The sequence below is a fragment of the Tasmannia lanceolata genome, unplaced genomic scaffold (genome assembly GCF_043159265.1).
Source record: "Tasmannia lanceolata isolate RefF3 unplaced genomic scaffold, GAP_Taslan_0.1 ptg000015l, whole genome shotgun sequence".
In the NCBI taxonomy this organism is placed as follows: Eukaryota; Viridiplantae; Streptophyta; class Magnoliopsida; order Canellales; family Winteraceae; genus Tasmannia; species Tasmannia lanceolata.
The window spans coordinates 37,479,426-37,504,135 of record NW_027518692.1 but is presented as its reverse complement, the minus strand read 5'-3'; the positions used below and the strand labels follow the sequence as shown (position 1 = coordinate 37,504,135).

Genomic DNA, 24,710 nt, shown 5'->3' with positions numbered 1-24,710 from the left:
ATTATGATTTATTTTGATTTCGTTCACGTGCACAGTCCCAACATATCTTGTAGGTGCCACTTTCACACATTAATCTATATTAGTTGCGCCAAATGTTGAATTCATGGGTTCTAATTTCATTCCTACTCATTGAAAACAAAATAAAAAAGAACCTGGCAAATTGAAGGTCCAATTATATAGACTAATCTGTAAGCATTCAAGATTCCTTGCAAAGTGTCTTAAATCTGTTCAATACCATCTTTGCCTTTGACTGTTAGATGAAGGATGGGACAGAGGAAGATGTTGAGCTGGATGTCTTTTTTTGTGGTGAGGATTGAGAAGTGTGGCATATAAAGCTTTTGCATGAGCTCATCTAGAGTTCTCATCGTCAAGTATTTGAGCTCTTATCCTTAAAATTTGAAGCAATATCCCCTTTCTTCCCTCCTGTGGTGTATAATAGGAAGGCCTAAGGAGGGAAAACAGAAGATTTCAGCAATGACTGTAGAGAAAATGGAGGATTCTGTGGCACTGGAGCCTGATAGGAAGTACAGAGGAGTGAAAGCCATGCCTTATATAATAGGTATAGGTTCTTCTTTTACTTTTTCTTTTTGACGATTTTTTATTTTGTTTAGGGCCCTTTTGGTTACCATCAAAATTGGTTCTTATTTACAAATAATGTATCTTATTTGCCAATGGGTGACCACAGCACCTTTGGAAGCCATTATATAAGATAGATATAGAACTATTTGGGCTGTTCACCATGGGGATGCCAAGCAATGTTTATTTTATCCTTGGATATAGACTTGCTATCCTTTGTTCAGAGGGATAGCAAGTAGAAATTAGTTTAACCTTGGATAGACTTGCTATCCTTTTGTTTATGCCGAAGTTTGTTCTTAGATAAAATATTACTACAACAAAATTGGTGAATAACGGACGAGAGGGCTAATTTCAAGATAAACTTATCCAACTATGATAGCTGTTGCCACTAAAATATGACGATGTCTCAGCTGGAAGCATGCCTGAAGAGGTGACCAATTCTCACAAACAAACGGTAAAAAACCATTCGGAATTTGGACTCTGGGGGGGGGCTCTCTTGCTTAAGTCAGAATCGGCAACAGTAGTATGAGCTCTCTATGAGAACTCTCGAATTGAATGAGCGTAGATGTAATCAACTTGCAAACCTTGGAGATTGTACCTCTATAGGAAGGATTAGGGTCCTTACTTGCTATTGGTTGCGTGCCCTTTGCTTGTCCGTATTCAATTGGTGGCGAATTTTACCCCCTAACAATGGCAAATCCCCAAAACAGTTTATCTAAGAATTTCAATCCCCGTGATGAATAACCCCTTTGATAACTATTATTTACACATACAGTTATATGTGAATAATTTTATGCATATATGTTAATATGGAAATAATTTTTAGAGGGTACCAAAGATGGTGATCTAATACAATAATATCACAATATAAGAATGATTAAACCTTACGGGGCAGACACATCAGTTGGACTTAAGAATATTCCATGGAATAATTTTTCATGGTTGCCAAACATGGATTTCAGGAAAAATATTTCACATGAAAAAAAAATTTCCGAGGACTTTTTTTCGTTTCCCAGATTTAGAGGGAAACAATAAGCTTATGACTTATTTAGAGGGATATCATTATTGAAACATCCAATAAATAAAGGGAAACGTTATCAGCACAACCTTACCTTGATATTTGCACAAACTCAGCTGTCTTTTCTCCTTTAATTGCACAAACTCAGCTGTCTTTTCTCTTTTATCTTGATAATCTTTTGACAGCTTTTTGGGAAATGTAATAACCTTTTGACAGCTTTTTAAACAATAAAAACAAGATGGGCTAGCGAAAATATCAAAATATAGTTGTGCTGATATCATTTCCCTAAATAAAACTCCTTAACAGGTTTGATCGTGTTACTATTTTTCAAGTCTAACCAATGGAAAAGCTGGAAATTCTGGAAAAGTTTTTATTTTCCAAACTTCCCAAAAATTCCAGCAATCCAAACAGGGCCTTACTGATCGATCTTCTCGAAAAATAAAATGCAGGAAATGAGACCTTTGAGAAGCTTGGGAGTGTTGGAACCTCCTCTAATCTGATTGTGTATCTGACTACTGTCTTCAACATGAAGCGCGTATCTGCGGTGACACTTGTCAATGTATGGAATGGGACCTGCAACTTTACACCATTGTTGGGGGCTTTTCTCTCTGATTCTTACTTAGGCCGTTTCAAGACCTTAGGATTTGCTTCAGTGTGTACACTAACGGTAGTTTCTTCGATCTTCTCTCTTTTGGATATTTTGAATAAATGAAGAAAAAATTTTCTACAATAAGATTCTAAGAGACCCATTTTGGCCAAAGCACATTATTTATAGGCTACTGATATCTACACGTCCATGTTTTGATAATGGGGTGACTCACTTTATTTTACACTTTTCTGATTGGCTAGTGACAGCTTTTTGGGAATTGTAATATCCTTTGGCAGTAAAACATATAAAACAAGGTGAGTTTGTTCTATTATCAAAACATGGCCCCATGGGTATCAATCCCCTAGTTATATGGTTAGGATCAAATATAATTTTGGGATTCAGAACAGCATTGATGGAAAAAGTCTGTGTGGTCAATCCGTATGGTGGTGGTCCGAATGATGGCTAGTGACTACATATATTATATACTTAAGAGAAATTATATGGTGTAAGGGCTTACAACAATAAGGCCTTTGTACGGTGGAAGTACCACCCTTGACATTTGATCCAACAGCAGCTCCTCGAAAAGCTCAAAAAGTGAGCTGATGTTGGATCAAATATCAAGCGCGGTACCCTTACCGTATTGTCGTAAGCCCTTACACCTTATGTTTGTAAATAAGATACAACAAAAAGCATGGAAGACTTGTTAAGTGCATATGTTTGCTATATTGTGTGAGTTTAGTTTTCACTGCATTTTTTTTCAATAATTTTCAATTTTATGTTTAATTCAAAAAAGTGGGTTTAATCTGGAAAACCTTTGTAACAATCCAGCATACCTATGACAAAACTTTTATTCAAAGTTTAGAATACTTGGGTTTTAAGAATTTTCTAGTCATTCATTGAATTTTGTAACAATGATCCAAATCATTCATCTGTTGGACCCTACAATGAATGGAAATTTGAGGATATTTTCATAGCAATGCTGCTTTTATTTTCTTAATCATCAACTATCAATTTTAATAGCGAAAAATTTCATACCATTGCATAAGTCCTCATTTTCTTGAACCTTAAGTAGTCATACATGTAAAGAAGATGTATAAGCTGAATTATCTCCTACATGTGTTCTATGAAGGGGATGTTTTTTATTACGCTAACGGCGGCAATACCAAAATTGCACCCCCCACATTGTTCAACGGCGGAAATAGGACATTGCGTTGGGGCCACCCCTGGGCAATCGGTGTTCTTACTATCTGGATTAGGGTTCATAATAATCGGTGCAGGTGGAATTAGATCATGTAACTTAGCCTTTGGAGCTGATCAATTTAATCCGAAAACGGAATCAGGCAAAAGAGGGATCAACAGCTTCTTCAATTGGTACTTCTTTACGTTCACCTTTGCCATGATGATTGCATTGACACTCATTGTCTACGTGCAAAATGATATTAGTTGGGCTATTGGGTTCGCAATTCCCACCTTTCTCATGTTTCTATCATGCGTATTTTTCTTCATTGGTTCGAGAATTTACGTAAAGATTGAACCAGAGGGGAGTCCCTTTAACGGCATAGTCCAAGTTATTACGGCCGCGATTAAGAAGAGGGGTTTAAAGCATCCAGATGATCCACAGAATTCCTTGTTTAACCCTCCTCTAAGCAGTTCTCTCAATTCCAAGCTTCCCCACACGGATCAGTTCAGGTATCAGTAAAAGCTCATTATACTTCTCAACATCTATAGCTCATTATAAAGGAATGATATCTGCACAATCATGCTTTAGATAATGGGACAACTCACTCGTTTTAAATTTCTCTAATTGGATGTTGAAAGCTTTTGACAGAATAGAAACCCCCAATATTGTGTTTTCTCCAGGTTTTCGCCCGGATTTATCCCTGTTCCGTTCCATAACAGTATGGTCTGGCCTAAACAGGGCTAAATTTTTTGAAAAATACCTTGTTTTGTTAGGAACTCGGAACACTATTTCCTTTTCTGAAAAACTATCCTTATTTTTTAGTCGATCATCTTAATTCTTTCGTAGCCTGAAGCATATTTTCCATCCTTTTGCCTCCCCAAACAGGAAAAATCCCTATATAAACTTATCTAAGCCCTCATATCTTCACTTCTATAACTAAACCTTTTTTATCCCAGACCCTATCTGGTTAATTTTTCATACTTTTATTGATGTATTGAAATAAGCTAACTTCTGTAGTAGAGAACAGCCACCTCAGATCAAGTAAATGAATAAGACAAAATTTGCTACTCAAAATACAAATTTATTTTTCCCTGTATTTTTACCTACTTCTCACGCATCTCCCACCTTCCCTACCCATCTCTAATCACTTGATGAACTAAAAATTCCATGAAAAAAGATTCCTTGGCTGCCAACGTAGTCTTAATGAGCTTTGGAAAACCAAGAAAAAATAAGATAAATTTTGTAAATCTATTTCTAAAATTAAAATTTCTTCTAACCATAGTTTCAAAACTCCTCCAATACATCGTGGACTCCTTGGGTCGATCGACTCCCTTCGACCTTGGCTGTGTTCTTGTCCGAGTCCGTGTTTTGCCCTACAATGTCAATCAGAACTCCTTTGACTCTCCTGAGTTATGAGTTATGACAGTGTCAACTGAGTACTCGACCATGTTATTCCGACCAGACTAGGGTTTGCTTTGGCTGCATTCTAACCTCATCTGTGCTTTGAAACATTGCTTCTAACACAACTATGGCTAACAGGTGCCTTGACAAGGCTGCGATCATAACCGAAAAAGATAAGATCGATCCCGATGGCTCGATTGTCGATCCATGGAGCCTTTGCAGGATGCAACAAGTTGAAGAAGTGAAATGTATAATGAGAGTTCTTCCCATTTGGTCAGCTTGCATTTTCTACTACATTGCAGTAGTTCAACAATCAACTTATGTAGTTGTTCAAGCCCTTCAATCCGACAGACACATCGGAAGCTTTGAGATCCCTGCTGCTTCTTTCATCATCTTCAACATGCTCAGTCTCACCATTTGGATTCCCATTTATGATCGCCTTCTCGTCCCCTCCCTCCAAAGGATCACCGGAAAAGAAGGTGGGTTCACATTGCTTCAAAGGATGGGCATCGGCGTCTTCCTCTCCGTCATCACCATGATCGTCTCTGGCCTTGTCGAGGAGCGACGGCGGAGCATTGCACTTCATCACCCGACGCTCGGTATTGTGAAACAACCAATTACTCCAAAAGCTTAAGCTGTTAGAATTTGTGTTATTTAATTATTCATACATCAACACTCCCCTCACGCATGGTGCCTCTTTTTTTGGGTTGGCCGTACACGTGGCTACCATGATATTTTTTTTTTCATGATAAATAGGTGTCTCCAAGTGGAGATCAGGGCCAATTGGCTAAAAATCAGGAAACTAGTGTCTCCAAGTAATGAGAAGTGACTAAAAATCATGAAACAAAAAACTCTACTCAAAATAGGATTGACTTTTTCCTGATTTTTAACCACTTCTCGTTCTCATCTCAATTGTCCTCGCTACCAAACATGGCCTTAATATCACGGAGTTGTTGGGTTTTGAAACCAAAAACCTGCCATGAGGCAATAGCTCTGATACCATGTGAAACAACCAATTACTCCGAAAGCTTAAGGTGTTAGAGTTGGTGTTATTTAATCATTTATACTTCAACAGGTATCGCCTCGGGCGGTGGCGGAGCCATCTCAGCCATGTCGGCGCTTTGGTTTGTTCCTCAACTCACCCTCACGGGCCTCTCCGAGGGATTCAATGCGGTTGGCCAGCTCGAATTCTACTACAAGCAATTCCCGGAGAATATGAGAAGTGTCGCAGGATCGCTTATCTTTCTCGGCATGGCAATGTCAAACTATCTAAGTAGTTTTATGGTGACAATTGTTCATCGGGTGACAAAAGGGAGTAATAACTGGTTAGCGGAGGATCTTAACGAGGGGAGATTGGACTACTTTTATTATACCATAGCTGTATTTGGGTTAGTGAATTTTGGGTATTTCCTTGTGTGCGCCAATTGGTATAGGTACAAGAAGGGGACGGATGTTGTTCTTGAGGAGGTTGCCCTGGAAGCTAACAAATCCAAAGTTGGTCATGTGTGATTTTAAGATTTAGAAGAAAGAAGATCGAAGATTTGGGTATGGAATTACACCAACAATCAGGCCATGTCAAGCTCATCAAAACCATTCCAAATGTGGTGCCAACACCTATTTTGATGCAACAATATAGTTAGCATTGGAAGAAACTAGTTTTTTTTTTTTTTTTTCAGAGTTGTAGATATAAGTAGTGTATTTTAAGTCATTTATGAAACATCTTTCTAATATTGCGTGCTGACCCGGCTATGGGTTTTAATGATTTGGTTTCGGGATAAATTGATCCTGATGGAGTGTCTGGATAAAAATGTGGGAAAGGGAATCTAGGTGTAGCTCTTTGTGCCACCTGAAATGTTAACTTATCCTAATCTCGGTTACTCAATTTTTTATTTTTATTTTTTTGAGGAGGTAACTATTTCATTTCATAATTAAAAATTTACAAATTGACACACGGGACAAGCTGTCCCTCTGACTGTACAAAAAAAGCAAGACTATAATCGGTTACTCAAATGTTGTAAGTACCTTAATACCTTAGGCATGATAGGGCAGTTTTTATACGCTATTATCAAGAGATTATATCAGGCTACAAAAGATCTAGAGTTGCCAAGAAGGCAACCCAGATTAGGGTTGCAACTCAGGTTGGGCAGGTTGGGTTTTCCATAACCCAAGCCTAACCGAGAAATTATCTTAGGTCAGGTCGGGTCAAGTTTTTTATGGGAAAACCTAAAATTCATAAAACCTATCCTACCCGAGATAGTTTCCTGTGCCGGGTTGGGTCGTGCTGGGTTTTTAATGTTTGGATTAGAATAGTGACTAATTTCAAAGATGGTAAAAAAAATCAATTTTCACACTAAAAATCTCTAATTTAAGTCATCGAGTGCATAAATATAAGAAGGAAACTATTTTTTCAGATTAGAAACATGTTGATCACATCATTGAAAACAATCATATCAATAGAAAATAAATTTTCTGGTCATTCGAAAGATATTTAAGAAAGTCATAATACACCTATAAGAGTGGGGCTGGGTTTCAAAACCCAACCCAGGTTATTTTCGGGTTAGGTTGATGCGGGTCGGGTAAAACGTGCCACAAGTTGCGACCTTAACGTAGATGGATAAAAAAAGGAAATATCAACTAGGAGATTACATAGGAGAGCCCATATCTTATAAAATTTCAATTCTATACCTTAACCCCTAGGTGAGACACTGGCAAATTGTGAGCTTGTTACTGGAGGAGACGAAAGCGAGTAGAAATAAGTGGTTTCACACTACTACTTGTTCTTCGCTGGAAGGAATCGAACAGCAAGAGTCTAGAAAGCAATCATGTCCCTTACAAAATGGTAGTCCACTTCCGCATGTTTCGTACGAGCAAAAGGACTGTGATTGCCGATGATATTAATGGCACCAATGTTGTCGACCATGGAATAGGTGTAAGGGTGTCAATTTTGGCTCGGGCTCGGAGGCTCGCTCGAATCCTTAACGAGCTGAGCCCAATTTAGACCAGGCTCGGCTCGGCTCGTTAAGGCTCATTAAGAATTTAATATATTTAAATATATATATTATATATTAATTTATGCATTAAAAGGGTTGTCCAGGGAGTGAGGGGGGGGGGGGGGAGGGGGCAAAATATGTCACTTCATTTTTGGAATCCCATTTGTTACTAGGACAACCCCCCATAGTGTAAAAAAAGTAGTCAAATTACACTAATAGGGCTGTCCAGGGAAGATGAGGGGTGTGAACATAATATAATCCGAGCTCGGTAAGGCTCGCGAGCCTGGCCGAGCCTGACCGAGCCGAGCCGAGCTTTTGAGCTTAACGAGCCGAGCCGAGCCTAGCCAAGCCAGGCTCGGCTCGGCTCGTTTACACCCCTAAATAGGTGAATGGTGGAGGCAGACCATAATTTCATAAGTACGAAACAAAACCAAGTGACCTCAGCAGCTGTATTAGCAAGGCCTTTGTATTAGCTTTTAGTGCTAGAACTAGGAACGTACCATTGGTTGTTTGTGCAGGCTAGAAGAGAGGAGACTGAGTCCATGAATGATGCAAAATCCTCTATTGGATATGGGATCATCGAGATAGCCCACCCAATCTCTGATGCAGGAATGATCGGCTAGTCAGTTAGTCACAGTTAGTCATGCCGTTGCTCAAGGATGGAGGCAGAAATTTGCTTTTGTGTGTGTGTGTGTGTGTTGGGGGGGGGGGGATGCCAACATGAGGTTGCCCAGAGGTTGCTAATTTAATGAGGTTGCAAATTTTTTAGTTGCATACGTAATAGTCTGGCAACATGATACAATTGCCGCTATCATATCGCCCAGAGGTTTCTCGTAAATCATCAAGGATAACCCTCAGATTGGGGCATTCATGGACAAAAAGTAGCAGGGAAGCACACTGACAAGAGTTTGGATATTTCTTATTTGAAATGATAGGAAATATGGAGTAAGAAGTAGATTGTTGTTCCTTTGTCATGTGCAAAGCTAAATATTGAGCTATGGTGACCAAGGCTTTAAATTTCGACAGAAATCCGAAATTTCAGGTTTCGGTCAATAACAAAACCGAAATCAATTATACCTGAAACAATAGTTTATTTCGGCTGAAATTTTGAAATTTTGTTTATCCCGAAATTTCGACCAAATTTAAGGGATTTCACCCAAAATTCTAAAATTTTGATAATTATTTAATAATATCCAGAAATTTCAGCCGAAATTATCAAAATTTTGGAAATTTGGGCTGAAAATTCGGTCGAAAAAATTAGGAGAAAAAAATGGTTGTGGAGTAAATTTCGTGGGATTTAGCCCAAAATTTCAAAATTTCAGTTTCGGTGAGGACCGAAACGCATTACGAAACCGAAATTTGAAACCTTGATGGTGACCACTGGATGTCATCTAACAGGTGTAAATTCATTATGGAGTGAGGTGTATTGTTACAACAAATAGCATGCAAATAAGTGTAATTCTTTCAAATAATTGATGAGAATCTTGAGATCATAGCAGGAGTAAGGCTGCGTACATCTAGCCCTCCCCAGACCTCGCAATAGCAGGAGCCTTGTACACTGTTCCACCCTTTTAATCTTGAGATAAGAGCAATTCATCAATGCTAGCTGGGTGTGCTCCATAGCCCATTCTGATAGTAATTCCATCATCAATGCTACCTGGGTGTGCTCCATTTTGATGGTAAATCAATCTTTGGATATTGTGTTCTCATTTGATACAAATGGGTTTTTTAGAAGACTATGAACTAGAGTGTCATACCTAGGTAAGACCAATATTGAGTCAGAATTTCATTAGACATGGCTAAATTTGCTAGAGTGAGATTTGGTTTTGTTGTAATGCATTGAGTAATCATTAAACAAAGTGCAGTTCAATGTTTAAAACTATGCATTTGAAGATAACCAAACACATCAAGGTGGGGTCTGGTGGAATGCCACTTTGTGGGGCCTCCAAATAGCAGGGAAATATAAAATTGAGCAATGGTGACCATTGAATGTCGCTAAACCTGGATAAATTTGTTATCTAGTGAGATTAATTTTCCAGAACATTTATGGTCATGCATGCAATTCAAACCAGTGTTTAGAAATGCGAATGTGATGCGGAAAATGGCCAAGAAAATCCTTGTATACTCAGCGCGGACGAGGCTGAGAACGCGGCTGATGCGGTCATAACTCAAGACAGTCAAAGGAGTTTTAATTTACTCTGCAGGGCAAAAAGCGGAATGCGGATGAGGTGCAATACAGAACGCGGCCGGAGTAAACTTGGGCGAGTTCCAACTCGAGTCAACGAGTTTTAATTACTGATTCAAACTATCTTTAATTTGGTTTTCCAAAAGATAACCAAACAAGTCCAGAAACATTATCACTTTGTGCATGACAAATAAACCAGGAGAGAGAGAGAGAGAGAGATTTAGAGAGATTTTATACCATGATTCGGCAGTTGAATGAACTTTGACCTATGGTTATCCTAGGATGATAGTCAATGATGATAATATCAGCGTTGGTAGTAAGGTATTTTCCTTGGATCACCTATGAGCATGAATTGGATAATCATTTATAATCCATGTTAATTCTGATTTACCAAAAAAGCATTACAAAAACTTTGCAGAAAGAGACCTCATTTCAGTCAATTCTGATATAAAACCCTAAAGAACCAAAAAGAAATCAAGAAATCAATACAAACAAAGAATCACAAATGGCGACGAAACAGACATGGCCTAAGTGAGAGAAAAAAGAGAACGGTCATCAAAATCCAACACAACCCACAATCAGTTATGCAGAAGGATGCGAATAGCCATAAAACTCACGGAGATAGTAGAGAACGAGTTGTTGGAGACGCCTTCTTGCCCAAGTTAATGAAGAAACACCTTTTAAAGGCATTGACGAGGTTTTCTAATGAGGTTTTATAAGATGATCCAATCCGTCCATTTGTTGGGATACAAGGTAAATAGGTTGTGCTCCAAAAATCATTTACATAGGATGATCCTAACCCTCAGATCTATAGGATCATCCTATGCACATGATTTTTGGGGCACAACCTATTTACGTCTGGCCCAACAGATGGACGGATCTGATCATCCAATGGAGTCTGCCATACCGTACTTTTGGGAACTGTAATATCCTTGTTGAGTTTGTGCAATTACATCAACTAGGTAATTTTCTCTAGATCGTGTACGATATTCCGTGCCCCACCCGCTGCCTTTCTCCCTGACGTTGCTCAATTATTGGGTGTTTTATGCCAAAGCAAAGATCCCACATTGGAAAAAGTGAATGGATGTGAAAGGGCTTGTAAGGACTTTGCCACTCTCGGCTATCTTTAAAGGGTGAAGTTCTACCCTGGTCCAAACAAAATCCTATCAGAGCCAACACATACTAACCCCAGTGTACCCCTCGAGGAACCATGAAAAATCCATCAAGGAAGATCTCGGTAAGCCCAATCTACCCTCAAGGGTAGATAATATACTTCAAGCACAATCTCATAGTTCTTGCGTTACTTCCATATCGAGGGGGAGATTGTTGAGTCTTCCATGTGAAAGCTAAGATCTCACATTGGAAAAGTAAATAGATGTGGAAGGGCTTATAAGGACTTGGGCACCCTCCCCTCTAATCCTAAGCTTTAAAGGGTGAGTTCTATCAAGGTCCAAACAGTTGTTGTTGGCCCTAATTGGATGGAAAGATTATCATGCAGTGTTGTGATCATAAGAGCAATGGGGTGCTGTAGGTCAATACTTGAGGCTTTGTTTCTCAACCTTGAGATCTCAGCTTCCATCTCATCTTACCAACCAAAAAAAAGAGCAGGGCACAGGAATTTGTAATTTGTATTGACATTATAGATCTCAACCAGGCTTTTCCCACACGGTCAAAGGGCCCCATGGAGAGCTCCACTAATTAAGAACCCAAATAAAATGCGAAAATAAAAGGACTTGTGTATCAAAACAAGTACAGGTTACTGTGCTCTTTTCCATTTTTCTTTAAAATCTCTATACTTCTTCTCCCTTGAAGCTTTACTCTTTTTGCTTACAATCTCTACACAAATGACTTCATACCCATAAACACAAAACACTCATAAAATAGCTAAATACATTATTGTAGTCCCATCAGTCTTTTAGGTATCCTAAGCAATATCATAGGAACACCCAATTGACTCTTTCATACTCTAGCCTAGACATTATAGAAAACATATAAAATGACTATTACATTTTTCACACATATAATTAGCCTAAAAACAACAAAGACTTTTCACAAAACCATAAACATTGATTTTGATTTACAATTTCCAACCGTTGCCACATGTGAAAATCGAATCATGAGAAAGATGGGGAGGCAGGCATGATGTTTCTCTAGTTACACACCCAGTGACAACCCAAATAATTCATGAGCAAGAAGAATAGGAATTAATTGTGACAGGCACAAGGCATAGCCGGTGAGGTTGAGCTTCATTGAAATAGCATGGTGAACATTGGTTAGGTTAGGGATAGCTGGAAGCAATGAACTAGCGGTAGTTGGTGGGTGGGTAGAGTCGAATTTGTGGACGTTGGGGACACCATAGTGGAGAGGAGGAAAGACAGAGAGATGGAGAGAAAGAAATCCAAAAAACGAGAGAAATGACAACCTAAGGGACCTAGGTTATAAGACCATATAAGCATACCCAATCGTCATAAGTTCTCGACGTATACGTAGACATGTTTGTGGGTTGCTTTGATCTTTTGATTCACACACAGACGGGAAGGCCTTGGTTCCCAATGTGAAACAACTAATTACTCCAAAAGCTAAAGCCATTGGAGATGAAGTTATTTAATTTTTTATACTTTAACACTCATCCTCACGTGTTGGCCCCTCTTTTTTGGGTTGGCCTAGACATGGCACATGTGGCCCCACTTTTCAGTTGGCCATTGCATGTGGATTTATAAGCTGAAACAAGATGAAACAACCTACTACTCCAAAAGCTTCAGCTGTTAATCTTTTTATACTTTAACACTCCCCCTCACGTGTAGCCCCTCTTTTCAGGGTTGCTCAACATGTGGCACATGTGTCCCCTCTTTTGGGTTGGCCATTACACGCGGATTTTCAATATCAAGGAGTGTTTAAGCTTGGGCAATTGCTCCGATTAGTTTTAATGTATTTTACAATAAATGTCAAAGTATTTTTTGAAGTATTTTTCTTCATAATCCGCACCCCTTTAAAGTGAATTGACGTCAAAAAGCATTAAAAGTCTGCCACATAAACTCCCTTTTTGACGCCTTTTGACGTCAATTCAGGGTACAGAGGTGCGAATTATCCTAGAGCGGGTGCGGATTTATCATCTCCCTACTTTTATTGATCTTTAATTAGTTTTAAAATATTTTTTGCAATAAAAGTTAATTCAAATCTCTCTACTTGATCCATCGAGTCAACTCGTCAACTTGACAGAATGACTGGCCGATTCTTGAACTGGGTCTGAGCGTCTGAACCGTAAGTGAAGTTGTACAATCATTAGCCAACTGGCAAGAGGTGCAACATGGGTCGGGTTGGGTTGAACTTTTGCTAAAAAATGAATAGGACTCGACCTGAACCCAGCCCTATCTTAGCGTAAAATCTCAACCAAGCTGCACCCCTACAACTGGGACAGAACCATATATGGTTGAGCACGTGGCCATGTACTAAGCGGAGAATCAGCTGTCACTTCTCTTAATCATGAATAAGAAATATTCGGGATAATTCACGCATCCCATCAGAATGGACATAAACTTTTATCCTAATCATGGTTTTAATTTCGACCGAAATCCGAAATTTCAGATTTCGGTGGGGACCGAAACCGAAATTTTCCGAAATTTTATATTTCGCGAATACCAAATTTCGGCCTAAATTTCGAGAAAATGGCATTTAAAAAAATAAATTGTTATGAAATTTCAGATTTCGGTGGGGTCTGAAATAGGTACCGAAACCGAAATTTATAACCTTGATCCTAATCACTATTGTGACCAATATTAGACGATAAAGGGAATGACGGCCATGATTGGACAACAACAGCTTTTGGTCTTGGTGCATAATCACATCCATAAAGATTGGATTCGAATGTAGAGTTTTGATGTTTAAGAGGGTCTAACTTTGCACTCATGTTTTCTGTCTTAGCCATATATGTACTTACTTCTAATAGCTAGAACATATCTGGCTAGAGAATATCGACTAACTTTTGAAGGACGTCACATACCTTTAGGCCCTGTTTGGACAGTTGAAAGAATATTTTTTAGGATAATCTTTCCTTGGGAAATTTGTTTGTCTCCACAAATTAAAGGGAAATAATAAATTTTAAGAATATTGTTCTTCTAAATTATTGGTACCTTTAAATAAAGAAATTTTATATGGGGACGGCTGTGCATGTGCGAGTCGCCCCAAGATACAACGGGGTCCATATTGTTTGGGTGATCCAAACCATTCATTAGTTGGGGCATAATGACATAATGTAGATAGGGTGTGCAGAAAATCTTGTCGGTAGGAAGACCCTAGCTCTCCGATTTGTGAAGGTTTGAAATAAATGGCACAATATAGAAACCTCCATGCGGATCGTAGGGTTATTGTCATCCTATGGAGAAAGATTTTCAGCTCACACTCTATCTACGCCATGGCCCAACTAATGAATGGTTTAAATCACTCAAACAATGTGGGCCCAATTTTATTTTCACACCTACATTCAAAGCACGTGAGTGGCGAATAGAGACAACAATTGGGGGTGCCCCTGCAAAGATAATATAATAACTATGAAATGATAACAGCACTCTGCGTTTAAGCTGTCAACACTATCAAGATTGCATTCGATCGATACAGGGCATAATAATTGAAGTGTGGTGGGACCCCTATTTATTTGAATACAGCCAAAGAAGCCCTCACTTCTGACCAACGTATCAATCAAAATACAGGTCACAAAATACACCACGCTTTCACTAAGATACAATTGTAGAGTCCAAATCATGTGTTGGGCATCGACAAGAAACATTATAATTCCATGTTCTTTTCTCCTTGCTGTTCTCTTGAACACAAAACTATCTTATCTATATATCTAATTATCTATTATAATATAGCAGGATGGCTGTTTCACTGTTCATGCTGACGTGGACAGCTCCCCCGTCCTCATGGCCTTCACACGGGCTCTGCGGCCAAACTTATCCATCCACCCGCAATAGCTCCAACAATCAACTTACCTCATTTATTTTCTTTTTCTTACATTTATTCATTAATTATATGCATGCTTATTCATATTTAAATCTCTATTACCGGTTTGATTGATATGTATTTGTTGCACTTCATTTAATTGTAATCATGGTTTGAAATTTCGGCTTGGCATAAATTTCGGACCTATCTGCGAAATCCCGAAATTTGGTAAAGACAATCGAAATGTCGTTTTTTTGGGCTGAAATTTGGGAAAGGAATACAAAATTATTATTACGTTTCGCCAATTTCGGTTTTGGAACGTTTCAGTTTCGGTCTTGACCGAAATCCGAAATTTCAGATTTCCGACGAAATTTAAAACCATGATTGTAATCCATGCACAAAATATTTCACCACCGTTCATTATATTTATACATTTTCAGTTCATTAGTAGCATGATCATTTTATTTTTAAAAAAAAAGAGAGAGGAGAGTTGTCAAGAAGACACCACTGTGTCAGAAATGTTCATAACAGCCTTCCCTACTGCAACACGTATTCAACTGTACATTAATAACTATATTTTATGACAGGAAACACCCTTGCCTTTTCTGATCATATAACGAGAAACATAACCTGATCATGACACGTGCCTGTTTTGGAATCGCCTTGGCACATAGGTGTCTGAATTTTACATACTACAAATTTTCCAAAAGAAAGAGACCATGTGTCCTTGCCGGCGGAGGGAGTGTAAATATCAAATTCCTCTCTTGTACCAATTCCATTTAATTATCTGAAGATTTTGAAACGTTTAGTTCAATAACAACGTTCACATCTTCTTCAACTCCTTCTCGGGTGCCCTTGTAACGGTAGAAATAAGCACAAACAAGAAAATAGACAAAATTGAAGGCTCCCATTACTGCAATAACGTAATAGAAGTAATCCAATTTTCCAACGTTTAGGTTGTTATCTAACCAATTGGGTTTTGATCCTTTTCCTGTGTTCTTATTCACCATGGCCACAATAAAACTGCTAAGGTAACTCGCACAAGCCATGGTGCAAAAGAAGAGAGCACTAGCAATACTCTTCATATGTTCAGGAAACTGTTTGTAGTAAAACTCAATCTGACCAATTCCATTGAAGGCCTCTGCTACACCCATGAGGAATAGCTGAGGTGCGAGCCATAAAACTGATATGGGTGCAATTCCATCTATCCGACCACTGGAAATTGCGGAGTGTCTCCTCTTTTCTTCTACTAATCCAGCGACCACCATGGATAAAATGGATACCACAATGCCAGTTCCAATCCTCTGAAGAAGGGTGATTCCACCTGTTGAAGTATAAATGATTAAATAAGACATTCTCTAACAGCTTACGCTTTTGGAGTAATTGGTTTGTTTCATTTCACATGATATCATAGCGTTATTACTGTCTTATGGTACGTAGCTCTGGGTTTAAAACCCAACAACGGCCAACCCAGAAAAGGGGCCACACGTACAGGGAGTGTTGAAGTAAAAATGATTAAATAACACCTGTGATTGGTTGTTTCACATGGTACCCGAGCTATTGCCTCATGGCCGGTCCTGATTTCAATACCCAACAACTCCTTGGTGTTAAAAATCCACATGTACGACTAACCCAGAAAAGAGGGGCCACATCTGAGGGGGGTGTTGAACTAAAAATGATTAAATAATACGTAATTGGTTGTTTCACACCACCTTGTTGTTTGGTGAATTTTCGCGCGAAAGGGACGAGGATTCGATCGTAGATTGGGATCCAAAATGTGAGGGCAAGCATTGAGATGACACTGAGGGAACCGGCGGGGATTTGGAAGTGGGGTCCAAGGTGGCGGTCCATTTTCAAAGCTTGTGAGACTGTGAAAGTTCCCTGTTGGGCCATGGCAGTAAAGCAAATTATGCCTGAAGAGCATATGGGGACGATTCTTATCAGGCATTTGAGCTCTTCGATGTGTTGGATGCTGCAAAGTCTCCATGGATTCACAGGAGTACCATCTGGATTTACTTCGCCGTTGACTACAATTGCTGCTTTGTTTAGGAAACTGAAAGAACATGATCATAAAAAAATTTAAAAAATAAAATAAGACACAGCAAAATGCATGAAAGAATGTTTAAGTGAATGTTTTTCTACATTAAGATGCAACTTTAGCTTTTCACATCAATGCTTTTCAATTATTTTCGATTTCGAATGAGATTCACAAAGAATATATTCAAAATTAATATTTTTTTTCTCAAACATGAGTTTCATTCAAAAAATAAGGTCTAATTCCGAATTTTGTATTTAATTCCAAAATTGCTAGAACTTTTGAATTATTCATCAAATATGCTCTTAATTAAAAAAATGTATTTAATCCAAAAAATGTGAGAAGTTTTGAGTTATTTGGGATTTTAAAATTTTAAAATGCAGCATATCGGAAGGAATTAGGGTATTTTTAATTATCCAAATAAATATGTAGTTATGCTTATCATCACCATTTCTTTATAGGTGCTTCGCCAACATTTCTTGTATGTAATTACTGTTGAAGTACAAATGGCTAAAGAATACCAACTCTAACACGTTAAGCTTTTGGTGTTGTTTCACAAGGTATCAGTGCTATTGCTTCAAGTCAGGTCCCGGTTTCACACATCAGATCATGGGTTCAAAACCCAACAACTCCTCAATATTAAAAATCCATGTGTATGGCCATCCCAACACCTCTAACAGCTTAAGATTTAGAAGTCATTTGTTGTTTCACAATTACCGACTTGACTTAGTAATAATAACAAAAATAATGATGCAAATGCATAGAGATAATAGATGTTTTATACCTGAATTGGTGGGTGAGAGGAAGCATTGAAATGGTGGAGCTCTTGGGGGAAGGATCAAATAGCAAACTTGCCTGCTGATCGGCAGGCGGAAGCGTAAGGTGGCGCTTCTTATAAGCCGCGACAAATACCTGAGCGATACCGGAGAAGATGCTCCCTTCTGGAGGGACATAAATATACATCTTTGTACCAAGGAGAAAGAGGATGATGGAGCAAAGCATAAGAAGAGTGGGGATTCCCAAACCAAGTGCCCAACTTACACTGTCCTGAATATAGACTACCACTGTAAGTGCAATCATCATGGACCCGGTGAAGGTGAAATAGTACCAATTGAAGAAACTGCCTATTGCTTTCCTCCCTTTTTCCGTCGTGGCATCGAACTGATCGACCCCAAAAGGCAGGTTGCATGGCCTGATTCCTCCGGCACCGATTGTGAGAAGCCCTAATGCTAGATATAGAACTCCCAACTGCTCGGACGAGGGACCCACGCATGGTCCTTGATCTGCATTGCAGCTTGGTGGTCTTAGCTCTCGTATCAGTGCTGTTAGGGTTAGGGTTACCATTCCCTATCATTCAACCACAAACATTCCTAATGAAATGTTAGTTTCAGTAACAATCAATTATCGTAACTCTTTGATCATTAATTAGATGGTGATAAGAAAATCTCTAAAGCATGAATTTCACACTGCCACTAGACGATTCTAACTCTACATGGCGGTTAAATATAAGATGAGATAATATATATAGAACCAGCGGTCAGTATTCGCAGCCAGAAATTGGAGGGTTAGATTTGATTCGATGGGATTGGATTTTGAGGGGTGGCCCCTCCTAGCAAGGCCTAACAGACATATGATTTGGATCATTGAACAAGTGGGCCACAATTACACTTTAACCCATAAATTATATTTGAAAATAAAAAACTGAGTTGAAATGACTGAAATACCCTTAGGGTCAAAGTTATTTTTAAAGCGAAATGATATCGGCACAATTTTTATATTTTCGCTAACCGATCTTGTCTTTTAGTATTTAAAGAGATGTCAATTACACTCTTACCCATAAATTATATTTGAAAATAAAAAACTGAGTTGAAATGACTGAAATACCCTTAGGGTCAAAGTTATTTTTAAAGCGAAATGATATCGGCACAATTTTTATATTTTCGCTAACCGATCTTGTCTTTTAGTATTTAAAGAGATGTCAATTACACTCTTACCCATAAATTATATTTGAAAATAAAAAACTGAGTTGAAATGACAGAAATACCCTTAGGGTCAAAGTTTTTTTTAAAGAGAAATGGTATCAGCACAACTATGATTTTATATTTTCCTAACCCATCTTGTCTTTTAGTATTTAAAGAGATGTCAAAAGGTTATCATATTTCCCAAAAAGCTCTCACGAGCCGATTAAAGAAGAAAAGACAGCCAAGTTTGTGCAGATATCAAAATATGGTTGTACCTTTTTAAAAATATCTTTTCCAAAAAAAAATATATCATTAGAAAAGGTGGTGAGTCGCATCAATCCAAAAAATATAGCCTGTGTTTTGGATTGGTTTTCCCCTTGTTTCTGAGAGCCAACCTTTCCCTCCACTTGACTCTCTTCTTACCGGTGGAGGGACTCCGGTCATAATTCATCTCATTCTTTCTGACTAAAATATTGACATATAATTCTAAAAATTTAACCCAGAGACGTGTTATTTGGTCTTTTCATTGAAATTCAAATCTGGCCCCTATATGGACTACCGGGTTCCTATTAGTCACGTAATAATACAAATAAAGAATTATTTTATGTACTTTGGACCATGGTTTAAAATTTCGGTTTCGGTAACCGTTTCGGACCCCACCAAAAACCAAAATTTCCGATTTCGCCGAAATTTCGATCCGAAATTTGGTAATTTGGTTCCAAATTCGGGACCCAAATTTCAAAATCTCGGCCGAAATTTTGTAACACTTTTTTTTTTTAACAAATAATGTCTTTAAACTGAAATTTCGGACCGAAATTTGGTAAATGGCGAAAAATTGAATTTCGGAAATTTTCGGTTTTGGTCCCCACCGGTATCCGAAATTTCGGATTTCTGTCGAAATTTTAAACCATGCTTTGGACCATATCGACTTTGTCTTATTGACTTGCTTCTAGATCTTCATACATGAGAAACAAGAAGTCTGAATAATATTTATTAATAATAAACAATAATAATAATGAGGGGAATGTTATTTCCACCCCTATGCGTTATTTTAGTCTTTAGTGCAACCAGAGGTGGAAATATTAGTCCGGTTGGGAAATAACAATAATAATAATGAGGTTAAGTGTTGTTAAAGTATAAAAGATTAAATAAAGCCGGCCATCTCCAACAGCTTAGGCCACTTTCGGCAAGGCTTCTTATTCTCGCCCAATTAAACGGGCGAGAAACGGAGTGATGAGAATCTTTAGAAATTGTTATTAATCGCTTTGCATGTAGAATCCTATTTTTAGTATAAAAAAAAAAGTAGGTAGTTTTTTAGAAACGGGCCTCAGCGGGTGACACGGCAGAACGAGATTTATGAGATTTTTTTTGGCTTTCCTCACCCCTAATGCTCTGTTTGGTTGCCGGGTTTTTTTTGTTCCCGGGAGTTATGTGGGAGAAAAAAATACCCTGGGAGATAGGTGGGAAAAAAAAGAGTCCTGGAAGTATCCTGGTAAAATAAAAATCCCATGTTTGGTTATGTGGGAGAAAAAAATACCTTGGGAGATATGGTGGGAGAAAAAAAAACCTTTGTTTGGTTGCTTGAACTGTTGGGTAGAAAAAAATTCTTCTCAAGCTTATTTTTGGTTCATGAGTTTATTTTGGTTCCTGGGGTTATCTTGGGATGGGATGAAAAGGCAATCATTACAAAATTGGGATTAAAAAATTCACCCCACAAGTAATCATTACAAGAGTGGGATTAAAATAAACCTAGTGCTAAAAGGCAACCAAACATGGGATGGGACCAAAATTTAACTTACTCTCCCACAAAACTCCCAGGCACAAAAAAAACCCAGCAACCAAACAGAGCTAAAAGAGGGGGAAATCCCGTAAAAGAATAGTTACCAAACACGCCCTTAGGCTTTTGGAGTGATGGTTGTTTCACAATTTCCACAACTCTTTTCATCTTTTCCACACCCTCTGCCCAAATCAACCTGAAAGTTGGTGTGGTTTAACACCCCCCAACTACTTGCCACCTCTCCATGTCGGAAGCACTTTTGAAGCTTTTTAAAGGTTTCCAGGTGTTGGTTGGTTTTAGGCACCTAGGGTGGTGGAAATATCATTTCCCTTCATAAAAATGTCTTCTTCAATAAATAAAAAAAACAAACAAACAGAAGGTGGTGGAAGCAAACAGTGACATGCATGTTATCATTTCCCAGCAAAAGTTTCACTAGTGATAAATTTTATCACTGTCTAGCTCAATGATACATGCCCATTTATTAGGTATGGGTTTTTGAAATTGTATAAAATAAAAATAATTGATATTGCCACTTACTTGATTTGAACCTTTCCTCCCATCTCTCTTATTAAATATTTTTTCATTGGTTACCTATGAAAATATTCATATTACTGCCAATGAAAAAAATCAAAATAAATGAGAGATATTTGGCTGGCGTACCAAAACAAGTATGTGGAAAAACCAGTTCCATTAAGTATAATAATAATTATCTCTATACACACCTTTCATCATTCAATTGGCTGGCGTTTACCACACGAATGATTCTAGAATCGAACGTGAATCACATCATTGGATGAATCGATCTTGTGAGAAGGTGTCAAAAAAATTTCTCTCTCACAAACATCTAGAGATATTAGTTATTTTGGTGTAGGTGAAAAAGATCACAAGTAAAAAAAAGGCCAAGTTTAAGCAGGTAGTTAGACAGATGTAAGGGTGAAATCAAGAGAGAGAGATATTATTGTACCAGAAAAGATGCCAAGGAGGCAAAGACGAGTGTTCGAAATCGTCCCAAATAAGTATCTGATATGAAAGCCCCTAACAGTGGTGCGAAATTCGTGGTTCCTGACCAGATGTTCACCACATTTGTTGCTGATACCTGCTTCAGGTTGTATTGGGTGAGCAAATATACCATGAAATTAGCTAGCAAGCCCAGCGTTGCTAGCTTCTCAAACGTCTCGTTCCCTGCACCAAAAACCTCACAAATTTCAAACTAATCACACTATTTGGTAGATGTTTTACAGGTAATAAGTAGGTAAGATGTGTGTGTGTGTGTGTGTGTGTGTGTGTGTGTGAGAGAGAGAGAGAGAGACAGAGAGAGAGAGAGAGAGAGAGAGAGAGAGAGAGAGAGAGAGAGAGAGAGAGAGAGAGAGAGAGAGAGAGAGGCATTTTGCTCAATTTTGTGTTTCAGGGATAGAAAGAGAGATATGCTTTGTTGGTTTTGCATATCTACTTAGAAATTTGAATGGCAATGAATTAAATAAATAGAGAAAGAAAACACGGCGAAAACTATGGCGATCGAGATGATCTACGTGCAATACAAACAAGAAGAAGGTAGAACCAACAAAATACTTCAAGATATTGGGGGAGGGGTAATCAAAGACTTCTAACTCCGCCCTAGATGGACCCTCCTAAGCAAGCTGATTTGCCACACCATTAGCGGATCTCCTCACATGTTGAAATGTGATTAAAGTACCCTCCACTCGGACCGAGATCTCGTCTATCTATCCTACAAACCCCCATGGATGGGACGAGCTTCCCTTCAACCATCTTTTTGCATTCAAGGGTTTTTCTTCCCTACTTAGAAATATGAGAGAGAGAGAGAGAGAGGCTTTTGCTCAAATTTGAGTTTCATGAATTGAAATGGACATACCCTTAGTGGGTTTTTCTTATCTATTTAGAAATGAGAGAGAGAGAGAGAGAGAGAGAGAGAGAGAGAGAGAGACCTATAACGTAAGGCATGGATTTCCATCCACCCGGCTTCCTTTCAACTTGTTTAGCTCCATCAACGATATTTTTCTCCATTCTCTTACGGGCAGGGGAAGAAGAGAATGAAAAACATTTCATGTGATAGAAGAAGGGGAAACATTTAACACTTGATTTCTCCATATTCACCTCCTCCATTTCTCTCACCCTCTTGTTTCTAAACCATCCCAACCCCCACCTCTATAAAAAGAGCAGAAAAGGTAAGAGAAGATGATGAGGTGGGTGACGCTAGCAAGTCACGGTCATAACGTTGTACTCCTCAGAAGAGACTGGGAAAGACAGAGACAGGGTCTCTCTTTCCACACAAAATCCCAATGGCCCGTAAAAAAGAACTGAATCTCCCTAGTATCCAAACAGAAGTGAACGAGGGGGGGTGGTGGAATTATCAGTATGGACACCCACAAAGTAAAATAATTCTCCTAGAAACTGACCGTGACCCGTAATTGAACGTCGCGTGTGCGACCCAGAACTGATATTTATCATGGGCACCGAAATTACGCTAGGGTTCTTGGAAATTGTGGCTCCTCTTCTCCCAGTCGCTGACTTTGTGGGGCCCAAAAGGGATATTTTCGCCAACGAAAAGAAGAGGACCACAAATTTGGTGGTCTCCACTAAACCACTGAACTATACATGTTTCACACAAGTCGAGTACCAAGATGTAAAGAGATTTTGTCGGAAATGAATTATAGAATGCGGTCCCTACATCTAGGGTTAAATTTTCGGACAAATGCAATCACCATTAAAGCCGTCACCGGATCTGACAAACGCTGACGGTCAAAAATTGGCACCGTTCTATCAATGTCAAATGGGCCTAAAAATTTTTTATGCCCATGTAGATTTTGTTTTACGCCCATTTTATGTCAAAAGGAACAAATCCATGTGGGGAAAGATGGTCCGTTGGCTGTAGAACCAACAAAAAAATCTAAGTTTTCTAGCCTCAGGCCCTAAAACTTAAGCTTGCGGAGTAATTGTTTCGATGATCCAAAGCATTCATTTGATAGGCCGTGACATAGATAGGGTGCCCCGAAAATCAAGTCCATAGGATCATGGTAACTCGTAGATATGGAGGTTAAAAATGGACAGATTTGTGAAGGTTTATACCCGTCCATTTTAACCTCCACAGATGAAGGGTTGGGATGATCCTATGGAGCTGATTTTTTGGGCACACCCTATCTATGGCAGAGCCCATCAAATAAATGGTTTGTATCACCCAAACAATGTGGTCCCCACTGCATTTATAGAGCAGAAAAGGTCTCTGCTCGACCGAGCATAAACACTCCTGTGTGTGTGGGATTTGCTAGGGACCATCGCGGAAGGCATTTCTCACTTGGACTATAGTCCAGTATTTTTCGAAAAGTATACTTTGCAGCCCACTTCATAGGATCATCCAAACCGTTCATTTGTTGGGCCACAATGTAAATAGGTTGTACCCCGAAAATTATTTTCATAGGATGATCACCCTCCGGGCCACCTCATAGGATGATAACCCTCCGATCTATATAGGATGATAGCTCTCATTTAGTAAAGTGATCATTCTCATCTCTAAGAATTCCTCCTATGCTCGAGGGTCCCAGGTTTCCCAAAATCAAATCGTCAAAGGCATCTAGAACCGCCTCATTTAAATCACATTACGGTACGTAAAGTAATTATAATAATAACCATGCAAAAAAAACTACTTATAATAATATATAGATTGTCTTAATTTAATTATTTGTCATATAAAGTATTTATTATCTATAGACAAACTTGCATTTATAAGGTTTTAATAACCTCTTTTTTGTTATGTCGAGTATGTAATGTATTGAAAAATTTATAATTAAAGGTTTTAGATAGCCTAGAAGCCTATGTCCGTGACAATTAACTTCCTTCAATTTATTAGATTTTCATTAGTATTAAAATATTTTGGGGTTGCTCGTTGAAACCATAATTTTCTAGTTTATGTTGTATAGATAATAGTGATTAGACTTAATTGGGGTAAGACATTATTTTTCATGAAATAGTCTTTGGCAATGGCTGCTGGGGTCCACCATCCATCACATCTAAACTATCTAGGGCTTTCAACAATCTAAACCGATCC

At 38.5% G+C, this 24,710-nt stretch overlaps 2 protein-coding genes and 1 long non-coding RNA gene across 3 annotated transcripts; 1 reads left to right on the top strand and 2 right to left on the bottom strand.

Moving 5' to 3' along the window:
* Positions 1-347: 347 nt before the first annotated feature.
* On the top strand, positions 348-6,503 carry LOC143847061 (protein NRT1/ PTR FAMILY 2.11-like). The gene is made up of 5 exons (XM_077355729.1): positions 348-559; positions 2,044-2,261; positions 3,313-3,872; positions 4,903-5,363; positions 5,840-6,503. The coding sequence occupies exons 1-5, from the start codon at positions 475-477 to the stop codon at positions 6,271-6,273; spliced, it is 1,758 nt and encodes a 585-aa protein (XP_077211844.1). The 5' UTR covers positions 348-474; the 3' UTR covers positions 6,274-6,503.
* A 2,789-nt stretch (positions 6,504-9,292) lies between these two features.
* On the bottom strand, positions 9,293-10,675 carry LOC143845361 (uncharacterized). Its single transcript, XR_013234405.1, has 3 exons — positions 10,557-10,675; positions 10,177-10,278; positions 9,293-9,511 (listed from the first exon to the last, which is right to left on the bottom strand). It is a non-coding gene; the product is annotated as an uncharacterized LOC143845361 (long non-coding RNA).
* A 4,740-nt stretch (positions 10,676-15,415) lies between these two features.
* On the bottom strand, positions 15,416-22,886 carry LOC143847060 (protein NRT1/ PTR FAMILY 2.13-like). The gene is made up of 5 exons (XM_077355728.1): positions 22,594-22,886; positions 21,615-21,832; positions 17,697-18,259; positions 16,590-16,930; positions 15,416-16,201 (listed from the first exon to the last, which is right to left on the bottom strand). Exons 1-5 carry the CDS (start codon positions 22,769-22,771, stop codon positions 15,657-15,659), a joined length of 1,845 nt encoding a protein of 614 aa, XP_077211843.1. The 5' UTR covers positions 22,772-22,886; the 3' UTR covers positions 15,416-15,656.
* Positions 22,887-24,710: the final 1,824 nt, after the last annotated feature.